Source organism: Sturnira hondurensis, unplaced genomic scaffold, assembly GCF_014824575.4.
Source record: "Sturnira hondurensis isolate 20B ecotype Veracruz unplaced genomic scaffold, ASM1482457v3 Scaffold0002638, whole genome shotgun sequence".
In the NCBI taxonomy this organism is placed as follows: domain Eukaryota; kingdom Metazoa; phylum Chordata; class Mammalia; order Chiroptera; family Phyllostomidae; genus Sturnira; species Sturnira hondurensis.
The window spans coordinates 1,018,607-1,042,983 of NW_028075269.1; the positions used below are offsets into that span (position 1 = coordinate 1,018,607).

The 24,377-nt window shown below is 49.9% G+C and overlaps 1 protein-coding gene across 5 annotated transcripts in view; it reads left to right on the forward strand.

The window, feature by feature from the left end:
* Positions 1-285: 285 nt before the first annotated feature.
* Positions 286-24,377, forward strand: part of NAV2 (neuron navigator 2) — a 370,498-nt gene continuing 346,406 nt past the window's right edge. For 2 of the 5 annotated variants that reach the window (XM_037040372.1, XM_037040375.1), the window contains exon 1: positions 287-1,143. In XM_037040372.1, the coding sequence (XP_036896267.1) occupies positions 886-1,143 (258 nt within the window). In that variant the 5' untranslated portion in view covers positions 287-885. Of the gene's footprint in view, positions 1,144-24,377 lie in introns of all 5 variants that reach the window. The other 3 variants (XM_037040373.1, XM_037040374.1, XM_037040376.1) reach the window with 2 other exon arrangements.

The following is a 24,377-nucleotide window of genomic DNA, read 5'->3' on the forward strand; positions in this document are numbered from 1 at the left end:
GTCAGCGCGCGCCGCAGCCTCGCCGGCCGCAGCCCGTCTTCCCCTGCACTGAGCCCCGCAGCCAGCGCAGCCTTCCCGGGGAGTGCGGCGGACACTCGCGAGCGCAGCCCTGCCCAGCCGCGCGTCCCGGTGCCCGCGCCCCACGGCCACAGCCTTGCTGCGCTATAGCGCACGGAGCATGTGCAGACCCGCAGGCGTTAAGGTGCTATCTGTCCGGGGGGCTTCTGGGCAGTGGTGACTGTCACGCCTAGAGAGACCTTTCGGGGGCTCTCGCTGCGCCTCTGCGTCGTGGGTGACACTGCGGTGCTCACGCTCAGGGCAGCAGCTGCCTCTCGGTGGTCTTGAGACGTCTCGGGCTCCGTGCGCTCTCCCTCTTCTTCCTTCGCGGTTCTCTCCTTCCCTTCCGCCGCAGCTCGCTCCTTCCCTCGCCTGCTCACACCCGCAGGCTCCAGGAGCAGGAGGCTTGGGTCCCCGCCACCTTTTTTTCCAAAGGGGCCTCCTCGCTTCGGAGATGCAGTGACAAGTTAATATGGGCTTGCAAACCTCGGGTTCCCAGGAGGAGAATCGCAAGAGGCAACAGCCACTGAGCTCCCAGAGCCCTTGAATTGGCCGCCCAGAAGGGGCGTGAGACCCGGTTGCAGCCTCCATCCAGGTGGGACCAGTTGAGCACCGAGACTAGTCCTCCGCAGCATTCCAGCATCTCCAAGGCGCGCTCACCGTTTCGCTCCGAGCTCCCCGACTCGGGGATTTTTTCCCTCCTCCACTGGTGGTGGGCGCCTCGAGGGCCGAGGCCCGGCGCCTACCCTGTTGCCCGCGCTGCCTTTAGCGGTCGCCTCCGCCGCCGCTGCCAGGGACGTGCTGGGAAAGCCGAAGCCCCGCGAAAAGATGCCGGCCATCCTGGTCGCCTCCAAAATGAAGTCGGGACTGCCCAAACCCGTGCATAGCGCCGCACCCATCCTGCACGTGCCCCCGGCCCGGGCCGGCCCCCAGCCCTGCTACCTCAAGTTGGGAAGCAAGGTGGAGGTGAGCAAGACCACCTTCCCTAGCCAGATCCCACTGAAATCGCAGGGGCTGCAGGAGCTGGCGGGGGAGGGGCTCCCGCTGCGGAAGAGCGGCTCGCTGGAAAACGGGTTCGATACTCAGGTGAGAAGGGCTGTGTGACGGGACAATATTCTAGAGGGGCTGGTGAATACTTTTTTAGGGGGCGGCATGGCAGGATGGGGAGAAATAGCTATCCTGCGGGCAGAGAAGGGAACCGATCCACTTAGGCCGGCAGATTGGGGGACGCACGAGGAGAGTGGCCTGGTTGGTGGGTGTGGTCCGGGTGGCCTAGGTTTGCCTGAAGGATCCGTATGAGACTCGGGTGCGGGCATGCCTGCGGCTTCCTTTTGAGGGGCAAGGTTGGGTGTTTTTTTTGTTGTCGTTGTTTTGTTTTGTTTTGTTTTTTAACTGTCAGCGCTGGAAATGTCAAATCCTGCATGTGGAGGGCTTGGTGCCCCAAAAGCTGTATCGACTGTCTGTCTGTCTGTCTGTCTGTCGGTTCTGCGGAGATTTTATTCCTGACAAGGAATGATCAGAGGCCTTGTTGGGCTCGATGCCCCTGTGGCTGCAATATCCAGTAAAAGGAGTCTGGGGGTGGCAGTGAACCTGCTCCCTTGTCTTGAAGATGACCTGCCCTTGCTCCATCCCTTGGACTAACAGGATTACGGGCACGGTGCTGGGACTGCAGTAGGAGTGCCCGGTGCACCAGCTGAAGCAGCCAGCTGGAGACTCCTAGCGTCTTGGCTGGCTGTTGCGGTGGGGGTGGGGGTGGCCGCTCAGAATGGCGGCCTGAAGCTAAGCCCCTCCTTCCTGGGTAGTAGATCCTGCTGCTGGTAGCCAGTAGCTCTGTGGCCCGGGTGACTGGGTGTGGGGGTGAGGGGTGGCTTGAAGAGAAGTGGTGACTTCTACCTTTCTACAAAGCTCACATCACCCAATTCGGCTGGGTGGCAGGCTCTGGCCATTCAATTTCTTTTAAGGAAATCAGCAAGGGCCAATCAGGTTCTCTTGGCCTCCTGCCCTCCCTGCTGTTTTTCTTCCCTCTTGTGGTAGGAGGGAGCAGGGGCACCTCGTATTTTCTTGGCAGTCAGTCATCAGGGACTTTTGGGGACAGGCTGACTTGACGGATGTGACTGTCCTGGTCAGGAGAGACGAGGGACGGGAAGGCAGAGGGGGGGAGGTAGTTTGGGGCTGGTGTCAGGGAAGTGGCAACAGACCAGCTGACCTTTTTGGCACTTGCTTCTCTACTGACACTGTCTCCACCTTCTCCTGGAGCTTTCTCTGATCAGAGGCTAGAACTCAACACATTCCTAGCCTTTCTGATGTAGGAACTGGAGCTGGAAGCTAATTGTAAGCAGACTTTTGGAGCTCTGGGCTGGAGAAGGCCCTCAAAGCAGATTAAGCTCCCACGCCAGGCTGATAAGCATGCCCCTAGCTGCTGCACTTGCTAAATGTCTTTGGAAGCTGACAGGTTTGAGTGATGGCGTGTGGGAGGAAGGCATGGTTTCCCCCCATGCTCCTGGGGCCTGTCCCCGCTAGGGTTTTTGTGTTCTGCTCTGTTTTTCTGCCGTTGGCCACAGGGTTTGTCCAGTGAGCTCTGATATGGGAAAGAACTTGGGGTACAGTCTTGTCAGAGTTTCCCCTTCATCCTTGGAGGTGGGCCTTACGAGGTGTGGTGGGCGGTATGTGGGAGGCCAGAGCAGTGACTCTGGGGTGTGACACACATCCAGGCTGATGAGGAGGGCCTGAGGAATCAGAGAGAAAGTAGATGCCAGGGTTGATTGTTCATACCCAGGCAGCTGCTCTGCTTTGCCCATCTGACCCTTCACTTAACATCATTGGAGGACTTGCACTGGGCAGGCTCGAGAAAGGTGATTCATCACCTCCTCCCTGAAAAAAACGTCCTGTTGCTGCTCACAGAGGGTCTGGCATGGTCCTCTTCCCTCAAGGCTTTGCTTCCCTCTCTCACCCTTGGTGCACATTTCCCAGGATGCCCCATTCCACCTTGCCTTGCCCTCAGCGCACTGGCCATGAGGATGGTTTAGATGGACTAAGGAAATTCGCCACTCCCCAATAGGCTATCCTGGTTTTTACCAGTCTGATCTTTACTTATGAGTCTGGGCTTTCTTGGGGCTCTTCTCTGTGGTATGTGGCAGATCCTTGTTCCCACTGCCCCACCCTGGTGTCAGAGTGACCTTGGTAAAAGGGATTTTTCCTTCTTTGGACCAGGCAACAGCCTTCCTGACACTGTGCCTGTTCACCAGGTAGGAAAGCCTCTCCATTAGGGCTTGAGGACTGTATCTCGCTTGACATTTATCGTCCCCAATCCAAAACATAGTATTTATTACTAGAAGATACTTAGAAAATAATGAAGTAAATGGCAAACGATGTCTTTGGGCCTCCGATTCTCCTTTTATTTAGGAGCTTCGGGGCAGAAAGCTGGATTGCGCAGTGGTCAATAGCACAGTATTTTTTTTTCAAGATTTTATGCATTAATTTTTTTAGAAAGAGGGGAAGGGAAGGAGGAGAGAAAAAGAAACATCGATGAGAAAAGGAAAACATCAGTCAGTTGCCTCTCGAGTATGGGTCCCGACCAGAGACCAAACCCACAATCCTGGCATTGCCCTGGCTGGGAATTGAACCGGTGACCTTTTGCTTTGCTGGGCAACACCCAACCAAGTGAGTCACACTGGTCAGGACAATAGCACAGATTTTAAAGTCAGGTGGATATCCACGATGTCTTGTCTCTGCCATGGAATAATAACTGGGTGACTGGGTCAGTTAACCTCTCTTGGCCTCCTTATCCCCATCTTTAAAAATGGACATGAACAACCACACAAATAGGGTGGATTAAGGGGGGAAAAGTATGTGAAGTGTTTAGTCCAGTGTTTGGCAAACAAGGAACACAATAAAAATCAGCTATTTATGTCACTAAGCAAGAGGTAGGGCATGTTATCTAGATCTAATGGCCTGGAAGTAAGAAAAGGCGCAGCTTCTTCTCCCAAGCCCTTGAGGGGGTGTCCATTGGTTCACAAGGATTATCAGAGCATCAATCTCCCGCCTAGTACAACTGGCAGAGTGGGAAGATGAGGGAAGGGCAAAACCATTTGTCAAGGGCTTGATGTGCCAGGTTCTTTACAGATAGTCTCATTTTATCCTCACAGTAACACTTAGAGCAGATATGGCATTTTCTATAACAATAATAATGGAATAACGGCAAATCATTTATACATTACTTCCTATGTGTCAGGAATGGTGCTAAAGATATTGTATAAAATGCTTCTTGATTCTTACAATAATCCAGTGAAATAAGTGTTGTTACTGTCATTTTACTCAGAGAAAACTGAGGGAAAGACTGGGTTAGTGGCCTTGTGAGTAACAGAAGCAGAATTAGGACTTGGACAGGCTGACTGTGGACTCTGTGCCCTTAACCACGATGCTATTCAGAGGTAATCAGAGAGACTTCCTGATTTCTTTCAGGCTGTAATTTATAAGACCACTGCTCTAACCACTGAGCTAGAAGAGTAAGTGGACACAGCAAAGTGGAGTCACTAGCTTTGAGTCATCCTGCTCCAGTATGGTGGAGCAGGGATTCTAGCTCAGGTTGTTCTGGCTTCAAGGCCGGTGGTCTTCCCCCTCTCCGTAGCTGCCTTCTTCAGCATGTTCTGGCAGATGAACAGGCTAAATAAAACATGGCTGGCCCTTCGGGATTTTATTAGTCTGGTTGGGAGGCATAACTGATGTACCAAGGGCAATAGGGCAAAACAGAGACAGGACTAAGAGGTATGCTGGGGGTTCAGAGGAAGAGAAGGGCCGTGATGGCTGGAGAAGTCCAGAGGGCTTTGCGGAAGAGGCAGGAGGTGGCTGGGTTTCAGAAACAGGCACAAGTGGCTGGGAGGGGAGGAGAAGCAGTGAGATGAGCAAGATGGGGAAGGATGAGAAGTAGGGCCATGCAGCAGAGCAGGACTTGATGTCATCACAGGGAAGCCGCATCTTCATGCAATAGGTAATGGCTCTGTATCTGGTACCTTCCTTTTAAAAGGTGATGAGAAAAAGAACTAAGTCTTCTCACAGTTGAAGGATTGGATTCGCATGCTGGCTTCTTAGTGGATAGTACTTCTGAGCAGGCAGGGTGGTGATGAGAAGCTGGGGAGATGGTGTCCCCGAAAGACCCGGTTCATAACAGACCCCTGGAAAATGACAGTGATGATTATTATTAGCTTGGGGTCCAGAATATTCAGTGTGGTAGTTACAGGCGAAAGGAAGCCATTCTCATGACTCCTTTTATTATGCAGCAATTCTCTTCAGCCAGCGACAGCCCATTTTCCCCAAGACCACTCTCCTCCATCAAGTGTAAAAAGACCTAACGTAGCCAGCAATCCAGAAAACAGCTGTGAGGTGCAGCTCCACTGTCCACCCCAAGCCCCTCACCTTGACTCCTCCCACAAACCTGTAGCTGGGGCTCAATGCCCCCAGTGGGGGAAACTGTGTTCTGCAGCAGCACCTCCTCCCAGATTGCCTTCCTGGTGCTGGGATACCTGGGCCCTCCCCCAGGAATGAACATTTATAGCATCTGCTCCGTTAACGTGGTGTATAAATTATGACCATGTGCAAAGACTTGTTTTAGAGATAGGCTCTGTGTTAGTTCAGAAACCCTGTCCGGCCGACCTTCAGATAAGGAATGCTCCTGAGCTATTTGAGGAGCGGTTGGCCTATTTTTAAGAAGCAGTTGCAAGGAAAAAAATTATATATAATACTTTGATATTTCCTGTTTTTAGGAGCCTGGTGCTCAACTTGCAACTCATTTCTTTAAAAAAAAGTAATTAGAAGTGATTGAAATCCTCTGTGGGTGTTTTAGATGTTTAAAAAGAAAATGCAGGCAAGGCCCCTGGGAAGAGCACTCGGCTCCAAGCTTACAACCTGTTGCAACTTTACTCCATTGTGTTTTGATTAGAATCTGTGCTCCATCATCAAAGTTGATTATGGATTTGATTAGTGCATTTTTTTGCTATTGTGTTATTCCCTTTCTTCTCTTTCTCAGTTCTTGGAGGGGAATGTGTAGCATGGTTATCTGCCAACACGCAAGAATGTTTATAGTTCACATATTATTGCTTATTTCATGGGTTAATTTTCTGAAGACACTTTAGGGGTGGGACTGGTGGCTTATTTAGTGTATCATTATGTGTGTATATATATGTATATAAATACATCTACTTCTGGATATGTGTATATACACACATGTACACACACATATACAAATATATACACATGGAACAGCTTAAAGTAATGAGCACATGTAAGCACACACACATCAAAGGCCAGGCTGGAGGAATTATAGCCCAATTTCCAACTTTCAGAAGAGCGTCCCACTTTTCACACTCGTTTCCTCTGTGACCAAGATAGAAACACCAAATATTGGTATTTCATGTTATTTACTTATAAGACATAAGAGATGTAGCCTCAAGAGAGATGTTTTCATTGGGCCTTAGTGAAGCTCCTGAAGCCGGTTGTACAAAGCCAAACCGCCCAGTGCGATTTTGGCTTAAGGTCAGAGATTTTTATTTCTTAGAATCAGGTTCAGCAGCGGGGAAGGGAACCTTCGTGGAGCATCTGCTGTGTGCCGGGTAGTCTGCGCGCGTGTGTGGCGTGTGTCTCAATTTAATTTGAGACACAAGAAACTGGGTAAAATGTAAAGCAGTATGGATTTTATGTGAGGAAGCTGAGCTTCGCACAAGGTATTTAGTATCTAAATGTCAGTGTCTTCATCTATGAAGAAGAAATGTTGATGCTCCTAGGTTGGCTGTGAGGATTCAGGGAGATAATACAAGTAGGCGTCTGAGTGCCATGCCTGGTGTGTAATAAGCAAGGAATAGGTATTGCCTATTTTTATTATCCAAAGCCAGAGCCAAGTTTGGAAACCAGATTTGCCTCATTCCAAGCTCATGTTCTTCCCACTCTACCTCTCTGCCTCCCAAGTGCATGGCTGATTACATGAGAAGACAGATGGCTTGCACCGTGAAAGCAGAGAACATGGCAGGGCTTTGGTTGGATGAATGGGAAGCAAGAGTAAATTAAGAACAACCTCCTCTAAATGAGTCATTTCCATAGTTGTGGATGAAACCTCTACGTTTTGGTCCCAGACACGCCATCTCGACAGCACTACCCACACCGAGGGATCTGCTGCAAGCCAAACATACGGGAAGGCTCGCTTGTACGCCCAGTCTGAGCTGGCACGGCAGAGGCGATCACACTGATGGCCCTGCCCAAGACAAAGAATGAAACAGTCCCGTTGATTGGACTTTTGAATGGTTCCTTATTGTTCTGAGGACAGAAGCAAATCCCTCTTTTCTCACGCCTTGCCTGATTGTGATGGGAGCTAGACCTTGTGATCAATTTGGTCATTGGGTGCCCCAAGCCCTGGCCAGCTGCCCAATGGTTTTACCAATAGCCACAGGGCCAATTTCAATGGTGGCGCTGTCTCTTCTTTTTCAATGGCAACTTGGTCACATTGTTCCAGGAGATGGACAATGTGTTCCTAGAATGTCTTGGGCTGAATGAACCATGTGATTTTGGGAACAAAACTGGGTCAGGCTTTATGCTTCGGTCCACATAAGACAATAGAGAGCCACACAAAGGTTTTTGCAGGAACCCCAGCCTCCCACACAGAACCTGAAGAATGACTCACGACTCAGTGCTTCCTTTCCCAAGGAAAACAGACCCTCTCTTGTGTTTTGCAAACAATGGCCCCACAGCCTCCAAATATTTTGTCTCTCCTTCCAATCAAAACCTTAATACCTTCAGTGAATTTTCAGTTGTTCCAACTCCACCCTTCTGTGTTTTTTAAAAGATTTTATTTATTTATTTTTTTTAGAGAGAAGGGAAAGGAAGAAAAAAGAGAGGGAGAGAAGCTCTCATACACGCCCCTGCTGGGGACCAAACCTGCAACCCGGGCATATGCCCTGACCGGAAATTGACCAGTGACCTTTCGCTTTGTAGGATGTCACCCAACCAAGTGAGCCACACCTGTCAGGGCCAACCCCTCTGTCTTTGCGGGCTTGAAGATAGGATAGAAATGGGGGCTTGGTTAAAATTATTATGAGCCTATCTTCCAGGGTTCTTTAGGGGCCTTTGAGGGAAATCAGTTCCTCATGGCAGTGTGACACGAGAATAATTAACACAGTGGTCACTGACGCAGACTGAATGTGGCTTCTGTACCAGGATAACGCATAGCAAGAGAAATGTGGTATTTCATGGAATCCTCATAACAGCCCATGAGGGAGGTGCTACTTCCTGAGTAGGAGTAGGCATGGCAGCTCTGGGAGTCAGCCACTGTGGTTCTAGTCGTCTCTTTTGACGCTGCGGTGCATAACCTTCAGCAGGTCACATTGTCTTTTGAGCTTCTGTTACCTCCTATAAAAAGAAACAGGGTAATATCTACTCTGCTTACCTCGAAGGGTTATTGTGAAGCTTAATGGAGACAGTTATCATGAATGAGATGCTGGTGTAAGCAACTTAAACCCTGTAAGGAAACCGCGGCTGAGAGAAGTTAAGCAACTTTTCTACCTCGTACATCTGGTGAAGTGGTGGACCTAGAAATGTAACTCCTATCTGTTTGACCCCAAAGTCAAAGTTCTTAAATAGCAAGTGTGAAAGCACTTTGAAAAAAATATTTGAGAAGACATTGTTAATACCGAATCAAAGTAAATTGCTATAAAATCTCAGCTGTCTGGCTGTTCCTTTCTGCTCCAGAATTTGGAAATATTAAAATATTCTTTCAAATATTAAATACTTGCTGAGTAATAAATAATAATAAGGTTTCTTAATGATATTAATGAACTCATCTGGGATGTGTGAAATTCCAAGTTCTCCGAGACCCCAGGCCTCACGAAGTGTTATCCTGTGTGTGATTGGCAGGGCTGGTTTTGGACAGAGGGAGGGAAAAATGGGAAATTGGATCAAAATCATCTGTTGGCACGAGGAAGCAAGCAGATACGTTCAGACTGTGGATCGTTCTTTAAGACAACAGACCATCAAAACTATCAATGCCATGAAAGACAAAAAAATTTAAAAGGTGGGTAAAGGACGACGCCAGAAATGGAGACAAATCCGGTGAGAACTCCTTGACTGGGTCCTGCATGAGCAAAACCATGAATGCTATAAAGGTCATTTTGCAGGCGAGAGCAGATATTTGAATGCAGATTCCTTCTATAAGATGGCATTACTCCAGCCAACCTAGTGGTATTAGGGTTATATAAGGAAACATCCTTTTTTGGGGAGGTACGTGCTGAAATATTTCGAGGTGAAGTGTTTTGATGTCAGCAACTAACTCTCATGTGGTTCAGGAAAGAAAAGAGTGAGTGTGTCTGCAGAGAGAAAGCAAAAGCAAGTGTAAAATGTGAACTGGTGAATCTAGGTGAAGAGACACATACGGTTCTTTCAACTTTTCTGTGTTTGAAGTTTTTCACAATAAAATGCTGGAAAACAAAACAAAGCCCTGTCTAATCAGAGTGTATGTTAGCAATCCCCCTTGACATCTGCAGTGTGCCCATGAGAACATAGCTCCAACAGGGGTGTGTGTGTGTGTGTGTGTGTGTACACTCACACTTAGTAGCCTGGCCAGGTTGGTTTCACTAGGTTTACCACCAGACTCCTTATCTGCTTTCTGGTGTAGTGTGAGAAGCTTGGCTTAATTCCTTGTTCTTTCATCAGAATGGTTGCTGGCATTTTATGGAAATCAAAGGATCTGGTTTGATTGGGTAATCTCTTATAAAATTCTGAGAAGTTTACACAGGTGAAAATGGAACAGGAATGTTTAAAAGTGAAAAAATATTAAAAATATATTAAAACCTCTTGTTGAGTACTATACCAGTCTAGACATTGAGACGGTAAAGAGTATGAGTGGAAGCAGGCTCTTTTCTCCGCTTTGACCCTCCTCTCTCCCCCTACTTAGGTCTGCTAAATTGTCCCTATCATTACCAATTCGAGTTGAGGCTTCACGTCATCTCCTCCAGGAAGCCTTCTGCTACGATCATGGTCTGGATGCGCTGTCTCACTCTCCCACAGCCTACTTTGTAGCACCCCCAGCCTGCTCTGTAGCCCCCCGCCAGCTTGGACTGTGAATGCTTAGTTGGCCAGACCACGGCTTCCATGAGGTCAAGGATGCGTCTCTCTTTATCCCTTTGGGTTCAAGTGAGCACGCACTGGGTTCTTAGTTAATATTCGCAGGAGAAAAGAAGGACGGGAGTGGGACAATAAAAGGAAGGATTTAAAAATAGGAATATGTGGATATTGAGCACCAGCTGTGTTATAAAGCTGTGGCTGAAACACGGATCCTACAGAACTCCTTCTTGGGATGTGAACCGAGAAGGGATGGGGGGTGGCCAAGCCTGGGAACGGGCAGCCTGAACACTGGCCGAGACCAGCAGCAAAGCTCTCCCCCGTTGGGTCTTAGGGGAACTCACCTGCTCGGGTGGGCAGAAGGACCAGGCAGGTTCCCTCACACAGGATGTCTACTGTGTCCAAACTGTCCGTCTGCTCCAGGAAAGGAAGCTCTGTCGGGGTGTGATCACGACGATACTGCACCCCGGAAGGCAGGGAGAGAATGGCATGGGCTTTGGTGGGTGCCCCCAACTTTGGAGGGGGGACCTGAGAAGGGTATCCATAGGATTTTAGTTGGTTAAGAAAAGGGAAAGGTTTAGAGAGTCCTAGGATGGGGCACGCCCTCTACGAATAATGATTACAGCAACTATTTTTGTGCCATTTCCATACTTAATTTTAATTGATCCTTACGTGAACTTTCTGAGCCAGTATTATTGATCCCGATTTGCCAGTAAGGAGAAAATGAGGCATCAGTGAGGCCTAGCCTGAGAGGGGTCATGGAGTGTGTGCAGGGCACACAGCTCTATGGACAGTGGCAGGATTTGAACCTGAGTGTTCCTGATTCTAAAATCTGCGCTCTTAACCACTGCCTTCTTCTGCTAGTAACTGGAAGAGGCCTGAGTTCCGTACAGAGGTGCTGCTTACAACAATCAAGCCTCGCCCTGGCTGGGTAGTGCAGCTGCTTAGAGCGTTCTCCCACTATGCCACGGCTAATGGCTTCTAGTCCCAGTCCGGGCACAGACGAGAATATAAGAATTAACCAATGAATGCATAAATAAATGGAACAACAAATTGATGTTTCTCTCCCCCTCTCTCTCTCCCCCCTTCCTCTTTCTCTAAAAGCAATCAATCAATACATTAAAAAAAAATGACAATTGAGCCTCTTAGCTCTCTCCTCCTTGAAGCCTGCTTGCCCATTTTCCGGGCCTTGGCCTTTTCCCTGTTTCCTTTTGGTCGGCGCCTCCAGGGCCTGTCCCGGCCTGTTTCCAGAAGCTCCACATTGAGAGGATGGGGAACCCAGTGCTTTTGCTCACGTTCTCCTGCCATCTGGTCACCATCTCCCTTGCTCACTGCCGGGACTGCTGTCCACCAGGTCGCCCCGGTGCTGCTGGGCCTGGGGGATCCATGTGCCTGACAGCTGGCAGGACCTCCTTCCGGTCCTCCTGCCGCAGGCTGCTTGCTCGCTGCAGCTCAGCACACTGTCCCCATTTTGTGCAGATTTGCTTTGGTTCTTTTCAGACCTGTGAGTGACGCATGTTTACGTCAAAACGTGTGGGCCACCAATGTCCCAGAGCTGTCAGACCTTCCGGTGTGGTGTGCTAACTTCGGTCGTTCATTGTCCGGGGAAGGGGGAAGGCCAGCCCTGGAGGGAAAAGTACAATTTTGGTGACAAAACCAGATTTAGAATAACCAGTCTTACTTGGGACGTCTACTTAGTGGTGTATGCCTCAAAGACTTAGGGCAGCTAAGCCCTTGCAGAGCTGGGAGGCCATCTGTCCCCACACTTCCTTTGTGCAGATGGGGAAGCCATGGCCCGGAGAGGGGGAAGACTTGCTTACCATCCCCCAGCTCCAAGGGCAGGGCAAAAACTGGAGCCCAGGCCTCCAGACTCCTGGCCCCGTGTTCATTCCACCTCACTCATGGTGATCAGATGTTCTGCTCTGGAGGACCTGATGGTTTAAAGAATCGGAAACAGCTCTGAGCTATGTTCTTTTCCCCTCCCTTCTGCCAAGTAGTTAAGTGTTCTTAATTCCTTCCTATTAGAAAGCTTTTGCATTTGGCTTAATGGATCAGAAAAGTCAGAACCTCTTTGTGGCTGGTATAATGGTGGCAACAGATCACCACTGAATACCTCCTATAGACCAGAAACTTCACATATACATCTCACTTAAGCCTCAAAACGCGGTGATAAGTCTAGTGGCCTTCCACCTGTTTTACATATGAGGCCCCAAGAAGGCCAGAAATGTGGCCAAGATTTCGTGGTCAGTGTTAGAACTCTTTGATGTCATATTCTTTATGTTCTTTCTGACAGGCCTCTTAGGACCCCCATTCCTGACCCCAAGCAGGAAGTCAGACCCACCTTCAGATCCTACCTTCTCATTTATTTCCCTGGTCTCTCATTTCCCCAGCGCTGGTGTAGGGCCTGGAACATAGTAGGCCCTCAATCAATCGTTGTTGAACTACAGCTTGGACAGGTCAGCTGTGCCAAGCTTCAGTTTCCCCAGGGAAAGTAGCATTTTATTGGATCATGTGCATTAAAGCAATTAGCGTGTATAAAAGTGCCTGGCGTGAGGTAGATACAATCACTGTTACTTACTGAGCACTGACTGTGTGCTGGGTACTCTTCTAAGCATTTCATGTGAGCTTTCCCAACTCATCATCACAAAAGCAATAACTTCGGAGGTAGCTGTTTTTGTTATTGCCTCCACTTTACAGGTAAACCAAGGCATGGAGAGCACAACAACTTGCCTAAGGCCACCCACCTGTGAAGGAGCCAGGCCCAACACCCCAGGGGAGCCCTCAGAGCCTGCCTTCTCACCCATGCATGCTCCTCCCTTGGTGCTGCTGCGAATAAACCCAAATATAGCTGAGGTGGGGAGAAGAGACATGTGCACCTCTGGGCACAGGGGGAAACTTGATTAAGGTTCTTCAGTATGAGAGGTACCAAAGCCCAGCTGTGACTTGCCTCCTATAGCAGCCTGGGCTCTGTTCTTTGAAAGATGCTGCCTCTCTACTGGGAAAGAACACATAATTTAGTACAAAGAGGCACCCTCAAACTGGAGATGGTCACCAGGAATCAGGGACTCCTAGCTGCCTGGCGGACTGTGTGACTTTCCCTCTAGTCCCTGCTTCTCACTCTTTTGGAATCATTTCTTCTCTGAATTGCAAAGACCAAAATACATTTGACCTAATCCCTAGAAATGCTTACCTGGCTAAATATATGCCGGCTTCCTTATATTTTTAGCCACATTTAGATTTGAAGTATACGAATCGCCCACACTTGTGTATCTGACATGAACTGTTTGGTACATTTTGTAACAGGATGCTGCTGGTTTTCCATTCCAAAGAACTGGAATGCGGTCAGAAATTTGTTTTTTTGCAAAAACCAACTCGTGCCACATTCCACTGCTGTTTTGAAGAGCGTCTCGTCACCTGGACTCAGAGGAAGCAGGCCATGGGCAAGGCCAGGCTGGCCGGGCCGCCTTGCTGTAGCCTCCAGGCCGGTGCCTTCCAAGCGACCTCCGCCCGGCTCTCCCCGGGCCACGCCATCTGCGGTGTGTTGCCTTTGGATTAGTGTACGGGCAGACAGGGCGCTTATTTTAGAACTGGAAGGAGAGGAGATGTATCAATAAAAAGAGCAGGGAAGGAAAAATCCATTCAGTGGTTTTAAAATATCTCTCCCTTAATAGGGCAGATTATTTTTGTTTCTTAAAAATAACTGGTAGTTTGATCCTCGAAACAGAGTTGGAAAGAGAGATGTATTAGACTGGAAACAGGAGGGGCTCCAAAAGGTGGCCTATAGGCTCACATAGGACAGGTCATTTCTCAGGCTTCTGAGCAGCAGATGTGGGGCCCAGCACTTAGTAGATGTTTACTAAGTGTTTACTAAATATAAAGTGAGTAAGTGACAGGGACTTGTGCAAGATTTTAGACAGAACTCGGACTAGCATCCAGGTCTGAGTTCAAGTCCAGGGTTCTTACTATACTATTTCTCCAGATCCTACTAAGGAATCTGTAGTGTCTCCCTTACAATGCTAATGGGTCGAAATGTCATTGCTTTGACAGTTTTGTTTCTTTCATGGGGGCTCCTAGCGCAAAAGGTGGGTGAGTGGCTCAGTGCAAAGTGGATGAGTCAGGTTGGCTGGGGAAAGGTAATGGTTTGGCTCAGGGAGGGGAATCCTCATCCTATGAGCAGACTCTGTCTGAGTTTGGGGCTGGCTCTGAGATGCTCACAGTAGAATGTGGAGCGGAAGACTGGGTTTGCCAACATGTTCTGGTTCCATTTTATCTTTAGTCTTTCTTTCCCTTCCTTCATCCTTCCCTCCTTTTTTCTCTTTTTCTTTCCTTGCTCCCTTTTCCCACCAGTTTCCTTCCTTTTTTTTTTTTTTTCCTCTTGTGGTCACTATTTGTGCTTTAAACCTTTGTTAATAGAAGTATGGTCTGTGGACCAGCATTGATGACATCACATGGAAGTTTGTTAGGAATGCAGAACCTGGGCTCCAGACCTTCTGAATGAGAGTTTGTACTTTAACAAGACCCCCCAGATAATTCATAGACAATTTGAAATTTAGTAAATGGAGGAGCTTTTATGCCCTCACCCCTTTAGAAGTACTTAAGAGAAATCCACTTCCCACAAAGGACTCAGTCAATACCTTTCTCTGGAATCATTGACCCCACTGCCTCTAATAGCCTGGCCCTGTCATTAGTCGTGGGAGGCATGGACAGGGCAATCCTAGAAGATACTATCATAAAAGAGACTTCTAGAATACATGGCCACTCTATTTCTCACATTGTTCTGTCATATTCACCTATGTACTTTTCTTTGTAGCTAGTGTTTGGTCAGCCTGATGTGGGTTGGGAGGCACTGTAATCTATCTGGTAACTGCTTCTGGGAGATCTAGTCTATAACCTGGTAGCTCAGAATCAGAGGACCTCAGCTCTCCACTCTGCTGGGGGTGCTCTTGGCTCGTCGAGTTGGCATCTTTCAGGAGCTAGAGGCCATTTCACTCCAGTCTTTCTCACAGACTGCTGTGAAATACTTTCTAGTTCCAACAGCTATTCCCACAGCCGGAACAGAGCCCAGCTCCCATGATTCTCTTCTTTTTGGAAGTCTCCTTCCATTTCTCCTTGAATTGCAATTGGAAATTTCATTGCATGATTTCAGCACACGGTTGTAAAAGAGGCAGGTTGTGTCCTGGAATATCAAGAGGAGGGGTTTGTTCAGATGGTGGTGCTGGGCTCTTGATCCCTGCCTAGGAAAGCTCTCTCAGTAGATAGGTGCCGTGTAAATGCAATCTGTCTGCCTGCTGAGGCATTTCTTTAAATCATGCTGCAGTTGGGTGTTGATTCGGGGAAAACCCATTGGTAAGAGCAGAGCAGATGAACTGAGCCCCTGCATCAGGCTTTTGTGAAATGACTGTCTAAGGCTGATGTCAGAGCTTTTTCATCTTGTTCTGTGTAAACGAGGGCTATTTAAAAGCTGTTCACATGCTCACTGGTGCCATGGAAACCTACTGTCCTTGTGGACACCTGTGTCTCAGACCTGGGCCATCACAGGTGGAGGAAGAGGCCTTGGTGGCCTCACTGAGGACTCTGCAGGAGGAAGAAAGGTGGTGAAGGGAGTCTAGAGAGCTTTCTGCCACCTCCCCTGCTCCCTTAGCCTTGTCTCATTTAACCCTATCCAAGCCACCTGGAGGAGGGACCTCCCCAGCCTCACTCAAGCTTAGACCTGGCCCTGAGTGGGGACAGGAAAGCTGCCCCGTGACTCAAAGATGGTCAGCCTGGTATCAAGAAGTTGTTTGTGTGTGGACACACACCTGCATGCGAATGGACACCTGCGTGAGCACAGGCATGTGCGTGTGTGCATGTGTGTGTGTCCAGATGCTCCTCAAGAGGCTGTAGAAAATCCATTTGACCACTGGGAGCACCATAGCATGTGAGGCAGTGTGGAGAGGCTGAAAGAGCATTGTCCTTAGAATCAAGAAATGTGAGTTCTCGTTCTAGACCCTACGTCCACAATTGGCATGACCTGGGCACATGCCCAGTGGTTTTTTGCCAGGAACCTGTGGAGTTGTCAAAACAGGACACATGCCCAGACGGCTTCCTTACAAATCCAGGCCTGGGATGAAGCTTTGGCATCCGTATTCTTAGGGCTTTGAGGGTATTTAGATGCACACTTGGGTGAGATCTCCTGGATGAGACTGGCCTCTCTGAGATGTCAGGATAGTGTAAGTGGTCATGGCCACACAGATCAGGGTTGGGATTTGGCTCCACCCCCTCGGAGGTGAGGCCTTGAGCAAGTTGTGAAACTTGCCCCTGCATCTTCATCTGCCCTGGAGGCATGAGAGGTCCACACAGGGCTGCTCTGTGCGTTAAACACCATGATGTGTGTGAAGCACATGGTGAGTGCGGGGCATTGTGGTGAATTCTCCCTAAGTGTTAGGTCTCAGGCGTGTGCACCTGTGCATGCATGCATGTGTATTTTCTGCTGTACCCTAATATATGGATAGAAACCTCTCAAGAAGAACCAAGGCAGAATGCAGTTGAGAAATGAGATGACAGGGCTCAATTATATTAGTGTAATTTGGCAATAGGGAAACCAATTAATTCATTCTTTCAGATAGTTAACAACAGTAAAGGGAATGTGCAAAAAAGGTCCTATGGGACCAGAGAGAGATGTCAGGCATGCATCTCTTCCTCCACGACAGTGGTTTTTAAACTTCCCTGTGCATCAGTGTTACCTGGGGGGGCTTGGTAAATACGCACAATCCTGGGCTCCAGCCTCAGAGACTCGGATTTTGCAGATCTGGGGGAGGCCAAGAATACGTGCTTTTTAAATAAATTTTATTTTATTTCTTTTTATTTATTGATTTAAGGTGGGGGGGTAGAAACATTGATTTGCTGTTCCACTTACCCGTGTATCCATTTGTTGATTCTTGTATATATGCCCTAACTGGGGATTGAATCTGCAACCTTGGCATATCGGAATGACACGCTAACCAACTGAGCTACACAGCCAGAGCCATGAATGCGTATTTTTGACAAGTGTGACCAAATGAATGTGCAAATGCTGGCCTGCAGCCTCCACTCTCTTTGACTGGTCCATAGTGAAAGATACACTTGGAGGATTAAGGGGAGAAGGGAGCTGGGTGAGTCGAGGCACACAAGAAAGGGACCCCAGATACAGTAAGAGGGACTGAGGTTTGAATGCACACAAGCTCCAGAGAAAACTGGGCAGCATGTTTTGGACTTGGTTTGCTGAGCAGATGGTAGAGGGTTCTGGTGGACAGGCAGCCCTGGCTCTCCTCCCTGCTGCCAGGGGCTAGGTTGCCATGTAGGGTGGGCGTTGCACCAGGATATCAGCCATGGGAAAGAGTTAACCAGGATTCCTGGTGAATGGTAATGAGCCCTGGGTGAGTGCCCCTTGGTTCTGTGTTCAAGGCCCATGCTGGCTGTCTTTAACTGCCTGACACTGGCCCAGAGTTCAGTATCAGTCTTTCTGCTCATTTAAAAATCAGGGCTTAGGAGCAGCCTGGGGCAGGAGATCTGGGAGGCACTCGTGGATCTGAGACACTCGTGACCCCAGAGAGGGGTGGCAGAAAGAGGACCAGAGTTAAGATGAGGAGTTGTGTATTAAAATGCTCCTGTGTGAGCTGAGAGGGGCCCCAGCCAGAGTCCCAGGTCTACAAGAGGCCCTGTGTTGCCTTGATAAAGCCCGAACCAGGATATTCCCAAAGCAGCGGCCCGGATCTGCTGGTCCCTGGAGAGCACATTTTCCGGGTTCTTTGGTGCATTAGGAAGAACTAGAAATAAGAAGAGATAGAGGGAAAAGGAACATCTATTAAGCACCTAAGTTCCTGGCTCCATACTACATGCCGAAATGATTTATCTCATTCAGCCTCCACCTGAGGAAGTAGATTTCATTGATCTCATTTTACAGATGGAGAAAGAGAGGCCCGGGGAGGTGCAGTAACTTGCCTAACCCCACACAGCTGGATCTCGGCAAAGTCTGGGCTTGAACTCAGTCTGGCTCTGACATATCGTCCTGTGTTCCTCAGTGATGGTGGGAGGCATTGCTGCTGCGTGGTCCTCAGGTACAGGCCCCTGGGAAGCCCAGCTGCCTTGGGTGGGGTGGGGTTGGATGGGGGTGGGGCACAGTGTGGGCAGAGTGCCCTGGAGTCCCGTGACATGTGGGACATTTCTGTGCCCTCTGTCAACAATCCAGCCTTCAGTAATGTTGGCCTGGCTGCCAGCTGCTTTCACCACAGCCAGACCCCCCACCCACACAGGCAAAGGCTATGGCCAAGGGCACCCTGGTGGGGGAGGAGGAAGTGCCCTCCAGGGGGACTGGTCCCCAAACCCCTGAATGGCCCCATTGAGGCACCAGGCAGGATGACAATGGGCCTGTTGGGGCCCTTAGTCTGGTCCACTGAGGTGAGAGGGCTGGGGCTGGGCGGGCAGTGCTGGCTCAAAGGCCAGACGCTGACTTCCAGGGCTGGGAGCCAGCGCCTGTGACGTGCTCTGAAATGCCAGCTCTGCTTAATGGGGAGCAGCTGGGGCAGCTCCACCTTCCACCTCAGGCCAGGAAAGCAGCGTGAACCTGCTCCCCAGGCCACAGGCCCGCTGGCTGCCTCTTCCCCGCCTGGAGCTGCTCTCCTCCTCCTGCTCCTTGGGAGCTTCCTGCTCATCAGGGACTGTAGTTGGCCTTTTCCAGTGTCCCCTTGGCCCTCAGGGACATTCTTTTCAGGCCATTTGAAGAAATAATCCCCCCACGCCCCAACAGCTTAGGGTACTTCCAGGTGGGTTTGCCAGATAAAAAGCAGGGGGCCCAGTTACCTTTGAATTTCACATAAATACTACGTAATTTTAAATTATGTTTAAGTATTGACAAGTATTAATAAATGATAAAGACAACTAAGCTATGGGTTTATTTGGTGTGTCATGGGACATGCTTAAATTGAAAAATTATTGGTTGCTTATCTGAAATTCAAATTTGGCTGGGAATCCTCTATTTTTAGTTGCTAAATCCGACGACCCTAGCTGAGGGCGCACACACGTGGTGGGGGGGGGTCTCTAGGGCCCAGCTAGGTTCTTCCTGATGCCACTAAGGTGGGGCCTCTCGGGGGCCCACTCTCCCCCTCCTACTTGGCATACATACAGTTCCTGACATGGAATTTAATGGGGGCTTACTGACAGGCAGTCATTGCCCCCTGGTTATCCTCCCCACCCCCCACCAGGAGCTGATTGTCCTCTCCCAAGTCCCACATGGGAAGGGAAGCTTAGCAGTGCGAGTCCAGTTGGTGGCTCTGTATTGCAGATCACATTGGGCAGAGCCCCGGTGACTCAGTGGTGACTGAACCGGATGTGATCGCTGCCCTCAAAGGAGCCTGTAGGAGACACACAGTCCACAAAAGAGCCACCAGGATTCAGCAAACCATAAACACTGTGGGTCAGTGGGGAGCCTGAGGGGGCATCTCACAGCTGCAGGGACAAAGACAAAGAATAGGGGTCTCGAGGTCAGGGGATCCAAGTTGAAATCACGTGTGGTGTTACTGAGCTGACGAGCTATGTGGCCCTGGGCAAGTCATTTACCCTCTCTGGGCCTCAGTTTTCCTCATCTATAAAATGGGAACAATATTTCTTGCCTCTAGGGACCAGCGCAAGACTCTCAGTAAAATGATGAGTGTGAACCTGTACTACCCATGTTCCACAGTGTGCATGTGTTGGGGAGCGGGGGCGTGGGTTGAAGGGGGGGAGTACAGGGTGGCCAGGAATGCCTGGGCCCCGTGGCTGCTCCACCCCCACCCCCACCCCCATACTAACCCTCTCAGCACGCTGCCTCTAGTTACATCTCTGGGCATTACCGTCAGTCTCTTTTAAGCATTCTCCTTCTATCTCAGGTGAATAACAGTGATACCAGAGGTGCGTATAGCATTTTACTGTTTGCAAAACACAATAATTAAGAACACGGGCTGGGGATTGCAACAGGCCTGGGTTCCCCTTCTGTCTCTGCTGTGTGGCCTCAGGTAAGTACTTAAGATCTCTGTGCCTTAGTTTCCTCCTTTGTAAAATGGAACCTCACAGACACAATCGAGAGAATGGGAAGAGACCACTCATATACAGTGCTTAGCATGAAGCCTGGCACAGAGCAAGCGTGGGCAGCTATTAAAGGGTCTTATCTGAGTTTCATAACAACCTTGTGAATGAATTGGTGGAGTGGTATGTAACCAGCCCAAAGAGGCATAGCCAGAGGGCTGGCAATGGGAGAATACACTCTTGGCTTCTTAGGAGGTCTTTGGTTACTCAACCTTCAGGGGACTCTGCTTGGCTGGACATCTCTCTGTGGACTAGATGCTGCCAGGCCCTCCTTGCCCAGGCGTAGTCTGTCCAGATACTTGGGCGTCTCCTGGAGATCTTGGCATGGCTGTTTTGCCCCATCCAGCCCTCCCAGCCTCCTGGGAGGCGGGGAGAGAGAGCACCCCGAGGAATCTGAGGATTTATGTGCCTCGTAACATCCATTCTTCCTTTGCTGGGCTCAGAGTCTGAGATGTGGGCGTTTTTATGACCTTCTTAAACCTCTTGGTTAACTGATGCCCGCACAGTTATGCAGTTGGCACGGGTGCTAGTTTCATTGTCTTGAACACAAAAGCAGCTTTGAAAGAGGGGACATTTCTGGGGAAAGGCTGGGGCAGGCTCTCATGGGAGAAGGCAGACTCCAGCTGGTGACTTCCCCCTCCTGTGGGAGCAGGTGGGTTAAAGGGCCCCTTTGGGCAGCACTCCAGTTCCTAATAGAATAGTACCCAACAGCCTGTGAGTGTTGAAGGGCGAGAGGACAGGAGCTAACCTTTCCTGAGCGCTTGCTGTGGGCAGCGCTGTGATGGGGCTTCCTTCACAGCATCAGGTTAGTTCCCTGGCCACCCTCTGGGTTAGGTCTTAACCCCATTTTACAGATGAGCAAAATAGGATGGAGAGGCTGGCTGATTTGGCCTAGGTCTTGTGGCTGGTAGACAGTAGCACCAGGTTTTGAGCTCAAGAGTATTCAGCTCTGGAGCACCCCCCTTGCTGTCATCCAAGTGCCCAGGTCTGTATGTACTTTAGGGGACACCCGAACAGCAAACACATGTGCTTACCTTCGGGGTTCCAGCTGAAGACACGACATGCTCCACCTACCACGCAGTGGGCATTGAGCCACTGGGCACCGTCAGTGCCCAACATCAGAACAGAGGACCGAGGCTTCCCAGGGAGACAGGACCAGAGCCGGTTTCTGATCTCACCCCTTTTCTTAGAGGGGATAAAGGATTTTGGATATGTGGAAGGAAGAAAGGGTTTTCTGATGACAAGCCGAGCTTGTGCAAGGCCTAGCGGTGGGAATGAGCACGGTCACTGCTCAGTGGGAGATGACAATGCGCGGACCCACTTCGACTGACCTCCTGCTGCCCGCAATGTTTAAGGCAGGCCACAGAATGGAGGTCCTTGGTAATCGTGGTGCTACTGTTGATGTGGGCGATGGCGATGATGGCTATTTATTGAAGGCTGACTATGTACTGGGTACTAGCCTAAGAATTTATACGTATTAACTTGTTTAATGATTGCTACAGTCTTATCAGGAAGGTACTATTAGTAGCCCTATTTAACAGATGAGAAAACTGTGGCACAGAGAGACGATAAGGGCCCGGGCATGAGCACTGAGGTTGGAGAGGAACATGCTGATCTGAGAGCCCCCCGGGAGGAAGAGTGAGCGTAGGACTTGGTGCCCGTGTCAGGTGTCCGGGAGGGAAGGGGCAGCTCTGCAGTGACAGCCGGGTGAGCCAGAGCTCAGTTACAGGAGCCATGTCCCAGTGGTAGTTACTGGCCGGCAAAGGCAAGGTAGCGATTTCCTGAATGCCTGTGTTAAGATGTAAATGTGCTATTGGAAAGACAGAATATAATAAACCCATGCCAGATGCAGACACCTCAACTTGAGTGAGGCCATCAGCTTCAGTGCGGGGAGGTTGCTTCCAGAGAAAGGGCTCTGGATGGGTCAGTTCCGAGACGGGTCCTTCCGTTAGGGTGTGCTGCCTTCAAACGTGACTGCCCGGGGTCCCCTTCTCTTGAATCCCTCGCTCTTCCTTCCTACTCACACTCAGTCTGACACAAAGCAACTCATGCACAGTGTTCATGGCCAATGCTGGGTTAGGTAATTCTCCTCCAGGTCACACAATGGCATTTTAACAGACTCTCACAAACGTGGCTGGTGGAGGTGGGGATGTGAGAAATCCCCGGGGGCCGGGCAGAGACGGGAATGGTTCATGCATCCCACCCCCGAACCACGTACGTGAGAGGGCTGCCGTCCCTGCCCGTGCTTCACACCAGCAGTGCCTGGAACCCAGAGACCCACACCCCCACTAACGTCAGGAACCACACACTCTCTCTGCCAGGTCTGCCACAGAGGGCTGGGCGGGTCCCATGAACCTCCTCTCAGGCTGGGAGGGTGGAACGCAGCCCTCAGGCCCCCAGACCCACCTCAGTGGTACAAATTCATGACAAGCACAGGCTGTCCAGATGGCCAGGCCAGAGCGGGGTCTTGGCCTTGTGCTTACTTGCTGTGTAACCTTAGATCTCTCATTTGCAAAATAGGAATAATGATAATACTTTCCTCATAGTGTAGAGAGAAGTCAATCGGAGAAGGCCTTGAACATGCCTTGCTCAGGACTTGGCGCACAGTAAGTGCTCACTAAACGGAAGCTGCGGTGGTTGCCTCACGCTGACTCTGACCCCCTCTAGAAGACTCCAGACTTCCTCCCTGGGTGTTGCCACTAAGCCTGGCACCAAACAGCCCAGTGCCACTGACTGCAGGGTGGCAGTGAGATCAGCCTGGGCCCCTGTCCACTCTGCCCGGCTCTCTCCACCAGGTCCATGGGTGGTACTGGGTGTCAGAGTTGCCCGGAGAGCAGCCCTCTCCCCTGGCATCCTAGACAGGGCCCCGTAGAATTCCTTTCCAGACCCGCACAGGTTGTTTACAGCAGGGGGAATAATAGTTTTAAGCAGTATTTATAGAAAACCTACTGTGTGCCAAGTACTAGATGGATTAATTTAATCTTCACAACCACCCCATCAGTTGAACCCTGTTATCATTCCCGTTTTACAAGGGAGGAAGCAGAAGCATAGCAAGGCTGGGTCACTTGCTTGCGCTTGGAGTTACACAGCCACAGCAGAGGCAGGACTTGAACTCCTAACCTCTGTGCCGTTCTGAACAAAAGAGGTTGAAGCCGTGTCTTCTGCATGTTGCATGAAATTTTAATAACCTGCTGACAGCCCAGAGCTTTGCTGTTTCTCTGAGCACAAGGGACCAGAGCCATCTGTTGGGTGCTTTTTTGAGGGAGCTGGTGTGACTTGTTTCAGGATAAAATGCAGAGAAATGGCATCACTTTTTTTCCCCTGTAGTAAAAATAACCTGCAGGGATGGGAAGAACAAACAGAGTTTGGAAGGCTGACATCGTGGTGAGGCAGGAGCTTCAGTGCTGGCGGCTACCCACTTGGGTGCCATCTGCTGCCATCTGCCCAATGTGGGGGCAACCTCAGCCTGGCCTGCCAGGGCCTGTCTGGCCACTGGCATCATCCTTCAGAAACAGAAGAGGTTTCCAAAAAACCTTTGGCTCAAAGCAGTGCAAGGGGCAGAGAGAGATCCACGGGTGGTAGTGACAGTTCCACACGTGTCATTGTTCCTTCCAAGGATGCAGCAGTGACCAGGTGTCTCCCCCTCTCCATAGCGCTCAGCTCCAGACACACACCGGGCATGGCTTTTGATCATAAAACATGTTTTTAAAAAATGAAAAACTGGAAGTAGTTTGGTGAGGTTGAGATTATGTTAATGTATGCAGTTTCCACTGCCGCTAGAATTAAAAATAGCTTCCTTTTAGGATAACTGGGGCTACTCACTGTCAGTCTGCCATCTAAGCCACCTCTGGTGCAGTTCCAGGGCTGGTGGGCTGGGCACAGGGCACAATGACGAGGACGTCCTTGGCTGTCCCAGGCTCTGGAGCTGTGCTGAAGCAGAAGGTGAAAAAGACAAGAGCGATCTTCACAGGCATGTTTAATGGAACGGAACTTGATCTGCTAAACTTCAGTGAGAACTCCTGTCAGTGTTAAAAACCCCGGGGAAAACTCTGGTTCTTCTCAGGAAGTATCTGTTCTTCAGGCTTACGTCTCCTGGGGTATCTAGCGCCTGTGCTAGGTGTGTGCTAAACAAACATGCTGGTTGA